Here is an 11,329-nt window from a genome sequence, read left to right on the forward strand (position 1 = left end):
GCTTCGTCCAAGAATCATTCTCGCGATGGATGCCTCTCTTGCTTATTTATTACATAAGATTTTACAACAGGCATCACATAAGTCAAAACAATTGAGTCCTCCGGATCTTTCCAAGGGAGCGGTGTGAAGAATCTTGTGCGAAGTCCAGCTGGAGAGAGGAGTTACCTTCCCGTTGTTTAGGCTAACTCAGGAGCAAGCATTTACACGGTTGCAAGCAGATGTACTAGAATGACTTTTCTAATGTTAATAAGCGAGCAAATATATAATCCTAAGTGAAGCAAAGCGTTCTTCATTGCAAGCAAATATATAATAATGTGAGACTAATAACCCTAACACCTAGGATGTTTGTTTTCGTTTTATGTTTGTTTTCGTTTTATGTTTCGTAATTGGGATTTTTTTCGTATCTTTTCCCCATCAGGGCTTTTCTCTTATAATTCAGAATTAGAATAATTTGTATGTTTATGCATTCACAAGTAGAGGTAGCACTGAATTTGCAAGTGCAGATGGATGGGAACAAGAATAACTGGAGATCTTTCTGTAAAACATCTTTTCATTTAACTTTGCAATATTATAGGTACACAAGCAACTCGGTAGACTTGCCATTATTATAAATGAAAAAGTTGCTTAAATCAAAATGAAAAATATTACAGTGTTGATGGTAATAAAATAAACTTTTCAATCAAAGAAAAAACGAAAACGCAATATAATATTGACCCCACCTTCCCTTGGAAAAATGTCTTTTTATTGCATTATATTTTTTGGTTTTCATTTGAAGGGATTTTTTTTATTGTGAAATTTATTGTTTATAAGTGAAAAAAGCCTTTCATTTGGATTAAATCCTTATGTCATAAACATTGCAGTTCCCCATTGGCCAGACATGTTTGAGTGTCTGCACCAATGACATCACTCACCAGCTCAACATGTCGGAGAGCAGTGATGAGTTGATGGCAAGTAGATGAAGCAGCATTGAAACTGTTTGATATTCGAATAAGATATAAGGCTTGCTAACTTACTTGAGAACTTCTCAATAAATAGGAAACAGCAAATCCCAATATGAAACACTTTTTTTAAATTATGTAACACTAAAATTAAGTCTACATTTCATATTGTAACATATACGCAATTCCTGGAAAATCACAATGGCCCATCAGGACCTATTTTGAAAAGCCCAACACGTTGCTTGTGATTCTGTGTGTGTCCACGTTCAAGAGGCTTGACAGTGTTCTACAATGTTTCAGAGCATTTGTCCAATCAATACTCTGCTAAATTGACTCATTCGTTTGGTAATGCAGATAAAAGGGAGACATTTCATCACACACAGTGCATTTTCACAGCATTAACAAATCAATTACTACTATACTTGTTGAACAAGTTATTCACACTAGCCTTTGTCTTCCTCCATAATAATGCAAAAACAAAAACAAAAAATACGGATGCGATTGAAAATTTGGCGCCAACACGTTTGGCTGAAATTAGCTATATGTTATATGCAGGAACGGTTTTCGGTTGAAAGCCCAAAAGAATAGTGTGAAGAACCTCTTGATGATGTATTCAAAACACGGCGAGAAAGACATCAAGGCTGATCCTGTCTTGCAAACATACCTGCCTCATTGGCTGTTTGCGGTTTGGAAGTATTTAAAGGTATCAAAGAAAGATGTGCCTGTAAAATCTGTTCTGTTAAAGCTTGTCGAGGGGATTCGTTCAACACGGGACATGCAAGTATGTTTGTGAATACAGGATGACTCAGCCTTTCAAGGGACAGTTGGCAACCTTTGGTGCTCTGGTAATAACATCTAAAATAGAGGTCATCTGGTTTCTCAAATTTAACTTGCCTTTTGTGTGTTCATATTGTGAATGTAACCCTTCACTTCCTACTGCATACCCTTCTGCCTCAAATTTGATGATATTTTATTAGTTTTGGCATTGCTCCAAACAAACAAAGCTAATCACTAACATAGTAGTCCAGTACACTCTTCCCTGCCATAGATTGTGCCGTCGGAGTCACAAAGCTTGATGGAGTCGCAACAGTATCGAAGTGCGCTGGAGCTTTTGTGAAAAGCCAATTGAACTCAAATTTACTTCAAAGAGCAGAAGCATCCTCTACTAATGAACACACTCCTCTACTCATTGCAGGACTGAAATTCCAAGCACATTGTCACAAAGTACAAAGACAGTCATGCAAGACACTACATTACCCTGGTAGCAACACAAGTGATGAAAGATGTTTACACAAATTGCTTTGTTTTTCTCAAAGAAAATGTTAGTTTTGAATCATGCACAAAAACAAGCCAATTATCTGCAGGCAGGATGGAAATAAAAATGTCCTCTGTGATCAAATTTAGTATGGAAATACTACTCAACCACCAGTAAAATAACTTATAGTACAGATAGCCAACTAGCCCTCAAATGTCATTGCTTCTGAGGTGCTAGAACACTTAGTTTATGAATGTGATTAATAAGTCAGTGACCTGAACTGAATTCTTGGTGAAATTAGGCATGTAAAAGGTCACATTTAGAAAGATGCCCTGCAGATTTTCTTAATTCTCTCTGAAGGCTCCACAGGGAAACTTCTTTAATTGAGTTCTTAGGCCAAGTTGGGAGGGTCGTTGTTCCATTTGGTCACTGTGCTTACATTTGGTCCTTTGTTTATTCTTTTTATTCTTAGATAAAGCTACACACGGGGAGATGTGTGATTTTCAACATGCTCACTAATGTGCCAATTATCACCTGAAAATATATTGTTCAATATTAAGCTTTGGTCTTATGACCACTTGCCTTTAGTAGTAAACGTGTAGTTATGTAGAAAAAAAAGGTCAAATAAAAAAAATCTAAATTAAAAAAAAGGTGTAGCGCTTTGCTGTTTTACAAATGCTTGAAAATGTAGGTGCTATTGAGGAATAACATCAGCAAAGATCAATACTCCATTTGAGACCAAAAACACATTTAAGCTTCTTATGTGTTCTCATTAAGATGTCAGAGCACCCAGAGAAAAAGCATGAGTACGATACTTGTTCCTCCACAGCTGGTCCTCTCTTCACCCCAGGCTCTCCATCTTGCCGCCTCTAAATCGACAACACGAGTCCTTTAGGAGTGCTAATGGCTGTCAGATTGAGTTGCTGAAAAGATACTTCTTGTGGCAGGAGCCCAAACACTCACCATATTGCACACCTGCTTCTTCAGTCGAACTAATCACCTCCATGTTGAAGGCAGGGGTCTGCAAATATCTGATGTTCAGAATGGGTAGATAAGCCAGGTATATTTTTTAGGAGAAAAGGTTCAATATGTATACAAATAGAATTTAAATCTGTGCATGCCCATATAGAAGACACCAATAAATTGAGGTTCTAGAGTAAGCATAAGGCTCTTTTTATCAGCCTGCTGTGAATGTGGAACCATTTTGTCATTATATAGACGTCCAATCCATTTGAACCCCCAGGACTATTACATAATGACTTTCAAAACATGAGTCATTTATTTAGTGCAAATAATATGTAAACAAAAAAGGTTTCACCTTCATTAGGGTCAGTCCAAATGGGCACCCCTCCTCCGGTGTCTAATGCAAACTCGAACGACGATGTATACGCAGAACAGTCCCGTCATGGCAGCATATGATTTAAAAACTATCTCTATGGCCAATGAAAAGTCTGGATGTGATGTGGGGGGCATGCCACGACCAAAATGGGGGTAGACGAGCAGGTGTATCTCAGCTACACGTTTCCCCTTTAGCCAGCAATAGTACACATCTGAAAAGTAAAAAACACAAGTAAAAGCTTCTAGTTGCCAGCCAATCTTCGGGCATATGATATAAACAAGCAACCAATCATTACGAACATACAAACTCACACCTCTTTATCATTTAGAACAGGGGTCTCAAACTGAAGGGCCACAGTGGGTCCTGGTCTATGTTCCAGCCGATCCAGTGCCGATAGTTCAACCAATGAGGTGTCTTCTAAAATAAGTAGCATCTGACTGCAAACAACTGATTACACTTGCAAAAGGTGTCCTCTTGCAAACCTGCACCCACTTCGACCCTTTGAGGACCAGTTTGAGACCCCTGATTTAGAATCTTCGGTTAACCTACCATGCATGTATATTTTGCATGAGAATACCCAGAGTAAGCACACGCCTTGTATGGGGCATAAATGTAAACTCAACACATGGAGGCATAGGTCAAGATTCACAAACTGAATTCCAGATATATTGAGGCAGTTATGCCAACCCATAGACCAAACGAAAGTAAAACAATAAAATAAACGTGAAAAGATTTCTCTACCTGAGTCCTGAATTTGTGCAGGAGTGAAGACGAGATGATGCCCAACATCAATATGAATCCTCGGAGATGTGAAAGTTGAATTTTGATCAACAGAAATATGCGATCGATAAATAGGTTTGGATCCTCTGTCCCACGCCACCGCAATATAGGGCCGAGCCTCTGGACAGTTGAGGGTAAGAATTTGCCCGGCTGGGTGGTTCACGTAGGAAACTTGCATGTCCTGCATTGTTATGGATTCAGAACTGAAAAACACAGAAAGAGGAAGATTTTGTGTGCATTGAAAATTGCAGTCAAACACAAATTAAAACTGCTAATTCATGAACCATCTATAAAGAATTCCCCCAGACTGAATACAGGCAGTCGTCAACTTGGAACCACATTCGGGACTGACAAATTGGTCGCAAATTGATCTGGTCATGTGTCGATCCATGTTGTGAATACTGTACTTTACATTTGTATTTCTGCATTGCAATTGAGGTTATTGTTTGCAAGACTGTGATCTCCAAATTGATCTGAAACGCACCTCTTGTTTTTTTTTTTTAAAAGGGAGAAAAGAGCAGTCTTGTCAGAAATGGGATTTTGTGCACGCCTCAGCTAATGGAAAATAAATGTAAAAATATGTAAAATAATAAGTTGTTATTTTGTTGTTTTGAGGTGCAACACTTATTCGTCGTATGAAAAGCATTTGACTAGGTGTAGCAGTGTTGACAGATTGGGCGAACCTCCCGCCGAACTGATTGAGTTATATATCCAGTGTGATTGGTTTGGAGTCCAATTGGTTTGTGATCTGGCAACCCTGAAGTGCAGCACTCCACCGGGGCCATTAGAAAGCAGTTAGAACGTGAAGCTGCATCATCTCCTGATTGGCTTTTTAAGATGCTGGTGCTGCCGGCAGCGCAAACATCTGTCATACGCAACACTGGCGCTACACTCTGTTGAATCATACTTCACAACTTTTGCAGTCATAAGACGACGACTGCCATTATGACATATTATATCTGTAGAATCTCTGAGAAGCTAATACACAAAATGCTCTCAAGAAACACTACAATGAGGATTTGTTCAAATACTCTGATGCGCTTACCCCTGTTTATTATCCGGTTTCGAAGCGGCCAGCACCTTCGTTGAACAAGTTACATTACAGTTTCTGATTTCCATCCTGGCTCCAGTTCCTTTTTGTTTCAGGTGGCTGAAAGACTCGGGCACTGCCCCTGAGCCACAGGACACCACGTTCTTGTGGACCCACTTGTAGCGCACATGTAGGTAGCGAGAGCGGACGTAGCAGAGCCCCACTCGGATTTGCTCGCCCAGAATGCCGCAGCGATCGCACCGTGACCACGGACGGAATGTGGTGAAGACTTGGTAGAGCTGGCCAGATATTTGTCCCTCCACATCTTTGATAGTCTTGTCCTGACTTTCAGGAGCAGGCCTGGTAGAAACAAGAAACAAGTGTCACTGAGGCTGACCTACTGACATTCTTGGAACAGAAAACTCACTGGTCTTAATAGGTATGGAAACGTAGCTACAAATGTGAAGGCAATGTGGACTAGATGGACATCTTATTGGTTAAAATGTTCTGAGATGAGCATTTTCATCATTATCAAAACTATTTTTTTTCACTCACGGTCAATAAAGTATAAATTGTTCTATTTTCGAGGGACTATAACAGCAAAAGAACTGACTCCACCACTAGCCCGATAATGACAATCTCCAGCATGACCCTTAACCTTGATGTGAAGCTAAGCTCCTGCACCTCCTGGATGTCCAGATCATAGGCGTAGAAGTAGTCGCCCTGAGTCGACCCGCAGATGTAGACACCCGAGTCTTCCACAGACGTTTGAAAGATAATCAGGCTAAAGAGACGAATTGAGAAACGACTGCGCAAGTCAGCGTCATGGGGAATTTGGCTGGAGTCCAGCAGCTTGTTTCCATTGTCATCAGTCAGGGCTCTGGTGGCTTCGGAGAAAGACGTGTGCTCCCTGTAAAACCAAACCACGGACTGGATCTGAAATGTAAGCAATAGGGTAATTGTATGACAATTATGTTAAACGTTATATCAACCATTGCAAACATAATTGTCAAAGGTTTTCTGAAGATAGTTGATCATGAAATAGGTTCTTTTAATTCCATAGTGTTATGATGAATCAAACATAATTGACCAAAATAAAGAAGTTGAATGTATTTTTATGTTCCTCAAAATGCAGTGGCGGGCCGTCAGGGCCTTCAAGGCCTTCTCTGCTGGCCTAATACATATCTGAATCATATATTATATTTTGTCCATCAATACATATTAAATAATTCCAAATTGTCTGTTACCTTCCTTTCATTGCTTTTCCCCTTGGTTGCACTGCTTCCAGATGTGTGTTTTCATATTAAAGCATTTAACCAATCACATTTCAGCCATTATTTGTGGCCAGGGTCAAAAATCTGCCTCAAGGCCTTCACAATCAGTTTTGCAGGCTCTGCTGCATTAAACAAACATTGATAAGACTGTTGCTTTAACCAATCAGATTTCGAGTTGGCAACACCACAATGCCTTGTTGCAGGCGTAGGGATACATCATTGCCTTCTCGCAGGCGTAGGGATACGTCATCGCTTTCACCAACTATGATTGGCTAGTGATAGAGTGGATTAGCCAGAGCTACCAAACTGTATCTGGAGCGAGCTGCACAAGCAAATATATTGTTGTGTTGATTTAAAGCCATTTTCAAGACGGACTTTTCAAGAAAAAAAAGCTGGACATCATTAAGAAAGGTCGGACAACTCCAAAGCAAGCAAATCTGTCACAACCGGGAACGAACATCGAATAAAAACGTATGCCAGAAATACGACGACAGGACAGGCTCGACTTTCAGCATTAGCTTCAATGGCGATAGAAAAGAAGGAAGAAAGAAAGGAGGATGGATATTGTGTACAGTTGAAAAGGATTTTTGGTGAGTAAAATATGGCTACATTCCTAAATATATTTCAATTGTATGTTTTATGTGTCGCAAGCTGTAGCTGCAGTAAAGGTTTTATAACCATAAATAGTTTTTGAGGGTTGGATTGATTTGCTGAAGGCGTCGCTAGAAACTGCACGGACCGCCACTGCCAAAATGACAACAAAATAGAAATTTAAAGTGTCTCTTAATGTATGTGAGGTGGACACATACACACAAAAGAATGAGTAGAAGCAAAGCCAAATTAAAACAGATTTTTTTAAATGCATTGCAGGCTCCACTAAAAATAAATCTTTCAATTTAAAAGCCATTGGAGAAGCAGCTGTCTCCCTAATAAAGCAGGCCAGCAATCATGAGTAGGTAATTGTCAGCTCTACACATCCAAAACAGTATTCAACATTGATGTTACCAACATTTTCATGAGTAGGGAATAATAATTAATGCTAATGGTGTGGTCAGTTGAAAAGGCCTCACTTTTTCAGGTTTGCAGCGGCAAGGCAACTCCACAGTGGCTCCCGCTTGGTAGGCTGTGTTGAAGAAAATTAGGAAAGCTGGGCAGGGTTTTGTTGAAAAAACATTTTCCTTTTCCCTGGGAGCCTCGTGGCTCCAAGCCTCGGTGAAGAGGAGGAAGATGAAGAGGGGAATCATGCATGGGTACAGGCAGAGGCTTCTTTGGAAAGAACATACCTTACAGTGAGATTTTTATCTCAAATATAACAACGTTCACCAACAAGATTATTATTAGTGACACAACCTCTGCACTACTTGTTGAAACCCTTTAGCTTCAAATTGTGCAAAATATTTCAACTCATATTATCCAGTTGAACAAAATTCAAATATTTTGTTGGTCGTAGAAATTAGATGGAAATTTCTCAGCGGTACTAGGAAAACAGTGCAGCATGACTTGTGAGCTTGGTAGCTTTAAATTTATTTCATGACTTTTTCCCATACCCTTTCATTATCAAAAAAATCCATGAACACAACCATACTTGTTGTGTAGACTGCAGTAGAGTCCACTGTGTAATAGCTCACGTTTCGAGCTCGTCAGGTTAAAGTGGCATATTTCTGATTTTACTTGAACGCAGCATACTAATGGTCCATACAAATGAATTGGATCTGCACGATCCGCGCGATACGTCCCTATTTTGTGGCGCAAAGAAAACACTTCTCCGTTTTTAGAAAAGGTTAGAACATACCTTCAACCTGTCCATATACTTTATGTGCTGTGCTTCCTTGAATTCATGGCGGTAACATCCCATTGAAGAAAGAATCTTTCAGTAACATGACGCAATGACGAAATCACTATGTCCTAATTTGTTCAAAAGTAAAATTCTAATCTCGCCTCTTTTTTCTCTTTTTTGATTGACATCGTCAGATAGACACACAAAATTCAGCAATATTGGATAAGTCCAACTAAATTAGTTTACACGTCCCACTTTGTTGTTGTCATGACGTCAGTATGGAATGCGTTGTGACGTCACATTTCACGACGTGCACAACATTTGAACAGCTGAATTTTCTTTCTTTCTATGTTATTAGACAAATAAGAGGCTTTTTTGTGTTATATTTTGTTTTGGAAAATCCCCAAACTTCCACTCTGAAGCCACTCCGATTTGAATTTAAACGACTTAATAAATATTAAGCCTTGCATTCAATGGCATTCAATGTTTGATATAATAAGTACAAAGCAAAATAGGAGTGAGAATGTGTATTTTCTCCGACAGGATATATTTCCTACCCTGATTTTGCCAATACATGGATGTCAGATGAATTGAAGACACTAAATTGTATTGGATTTTTTTCTTTTCTGAGCATCACATAAAATCCTTGCCATCCTCCCCTCATTAGAATGAACCAGTGTGTTGTTGTGAATGCAAATGAACAGCCTCAATGATAACATCATTGAACATCTGAGGGTAAATGTGGCCAAAGCATTTTGTATAATTGCATTGTTGTTAGTCTTCCCACGTGGTATGTGGCTCCTCTCACATGCCCAGCACACAAATGGCTTCTAAATTGGGTTTGCAGGAAACAGTGGTGACCTTCTAGGGCAGCATTGATTTTAATGAGCAGAACAAGTTCATCTATCTTTGGTCATAAAAAGGTAGACACTTGTCATATGTCTTGTTACGTTTACACAAGGTGTATGTGACCCCCCCAGACCAGAAGCAACTCCCCCCCCCTCTTTCTCCTCCTCTCCTTCCTCCCCCTCTTCCACCGGTCTCTGCATTACTGTCGATCAGGTGATAAAACACCTAAAGAAGATCGAGGCAAGGAAGGCTACCGGTCCAGACGGCCTCAGCTCCAGACTACTGAGAGACTGTGTGGATCAGCTTGGCAAAATGATCAAAATGATTCTGCATATTTTCAACCTCAGCCTCAGTCTGCAGAAGGTCCCCACCTTGTGGAAAACTTCCTGTGTGGTCCCAGTTCCAAAGACTGCAAACCCCAGGGAGCCAAACCACTTCAGGCCGGTAGCATTAACCTCTCACCTGATTAAGACATTGGAGAGAATCATCCTCAATCACCTCAGCCCCCTGATGAATGCAGAGCTGGACCCTCTGCAGTTCGCCTATCGTCCAGGCATTGGTGTGGAAGATGCTACTACCTACCTGATGCACAGGTCTCTTTCACACCTGGAGAACACGGGAAACACGGTGAGAATGATGTCTTTTGACCTCTCCAGTGCGTTCAACACCATTCAGCCGGTCCTACTGAGAGGGAAACTGGAAAAGGCTGGAGTAAGGAACCACCTAGTCGCATGGATCATCGACTTCCTCACTGAGAGACCACAATATGTGAGACTCCAGGACTGTACGTCTGATGTGGTAGCTTGCAGCACGGGGGCCCCACAAGGCGCAGTGCTCTCCCCACTCCTCTTCTCCCTCTACACATCAGACTTCAAACAATACAGACACCTGCCACCTCCAGAAGTTCTCTGACGACACCACTATTGTTGGATGAGTGACCGACGGGAACGACCTAGAGTACAGGGGCGTCATCACAGCCTTTGTTGACTGGTGTAGGCAAAACCACCTCTACATCAACACCAGTAAGACAAAGGAAATGGTCATCTATTTTCGGAGGAATCCTCAACAGACCACTCAGGTGAACATCCAGGGTACATACATTGAAATCGTGGAGAATTTTAAGTACCTGGGTGTTCACCTCAACAACAAAATAGACTGGTCCACAAACATAGATGCCCTGTATAAAAGGGGCCAGAGCCGCCTCTACCTACTGAGGAGTCTACGGGCCTTTAGAGTGTGCAGGACACTGCTGAGGACTTTTTTCGACACTGTGGTGGCATCTACAGTGTTTTATGCAGTGGTCTGTTGGGGATGCGGGAGCACGGAGAGGGACGGGAACAGGGAACATGGACAGCACCTCCCACCCCCTGTATGAGTCTGTGGAGTCCCTCCGAAGCTCTTTCAGCAATAGACTGCTGCACCCTCATTGCAGGAAGGAGCGCTTCCGCAGATCCTTCCTCCCATCTGCTGTCAGGCTCTTTAACAAAACAAATGGCTGAGTGTTAAGACCTACCGTGTATATGTATATGTATATATATATATATATATATATGTATATGTATATATATATATGTATATATATATATATATATGTATATGTATATATATATATATATGTATATATATATATATATGTAAATATATATAATATTTCAGCAACACACTTATTTATTTATATATTTATTCATGTTTTTATTTATTTATTAACTTACTTATTACCTATCTATTTATGTCTAAAATGCCTTTCCTATTTCTGCATCTTCACCCTCTTGCTACTGTGACAACAAAATTTCCCGAATACGGGATGAATAAAGTTATCCAATCCAATTCAATCCAATCCAATCCTCAGTATGCACCACTTAATGTGTCTGCTTTGTAAATTAAGTAGTTAAGGAGCATTAGGAACTAGATGAACTGGTGAAACTCATCCAAAGATGAAGACTTAGTGCACATTGACCTGGTCCTGCATGAGATTGACCGAGGACCCTCCTGTCGGGTCAACTGCCCATTGCTAAGTGGGTCACGTAGAGAAAAGGGTGCAGTACATTTTTGAAATAAGAGTCAGTGACCTATATAGCAGTTCATGG

General features: G+C 40.4%; 1 protein-coding gene across 3 annotated transcripts; it reads right to left on the reverse strand.

Moving 5' to 3' along the window:
- Positions 1-407: 407 nt before the first annotated feature.
- LOC144072869 (Ig-like V-type domain-containing protein FAM187A) lies at positions 408-8,686 on the reverse strand. 3 transcript variants are annotated; one of them, XM_077598237.1, is made up of 8 exons: positions 8,164-8,271; positions 7,687-7,882; positions 6,001-6,278; positions 5,358-5,702; positions 4,274-4,515; positions 3,512-3,743; positions 3,157-3,224; positions 408-3,062 (listed from the first exon to the last, which is right to left on the reverse strand). In XM_077598237.1, the coding sequence occupies exons 1-6, from the start codon at positions 8,169-8,171 to the stop codon at positions 3,523-3,525; spliced, it is 1,290 nt and encodes a 429-aa protein (XP_077454363.1). In that variant the 5' UTR covers positions 8,172-8,271; the 3' UTR covers positions 408-3,062; positions 3,157-3,224; positions 3,512-3,522. The 3 variants fall into 3 exon arrangements, with proteins under 3 accessions (XP_077454363.1, XP_077454379.1, XP_077454370.1); XM_077598253.1 differs by lacking the exon at positions 8,164-8,271 and adding an exon at positions 8,409-8,686 and having other exon boundaries at positions 409-3,062; positions 7,687-7,879; XM_077598244.1 differs by lacking the exon at positions 8,164-8,271 and adding an exon at positions 8,409-8,686 and having other exon boundaries at positions 409-3,062.
- Between the last annotated feature and the right edge of the window lie 2,643 nt (positions 8,687-11,329).

This window comes from Stigmatopora argus, chromosome 1 (genome assembly GCF_051989625.1).
Source record: "Stigmatopora argus isolate UIUO_Sarg chromosome 1, RoL_Sarg_1.0, whole genome shotgun sequence".
In the NCBI taxonomy this organism is placed as follows: Eukaryota; Metazoa; Chordata; class Actinopteri; order Syngnathiformes; family Syngnathidae; genus Stigmatopora; species Stigmatopora argus.

Excerpts from the sequence above, each read along its gene's own strand:
- LOC144072869 (XM_077598237.1), bottom strand. Across the intron at positions 5,703-6,000 it reads GAGCTTAGCTTCACATCAAG|GCCTGCTCCTGAAAGTCAGG; the intron begins GTTAAGGGTCAT and ends TGTTTCTACCAG. Across the intron at positions 4,516-5,357 it reads AAACCGGATAATAAACAGGG|TTCTGAATCCATAACAATGC; the intron begins GTAAGCGCATCA and ends TGTGTTTTTCAG.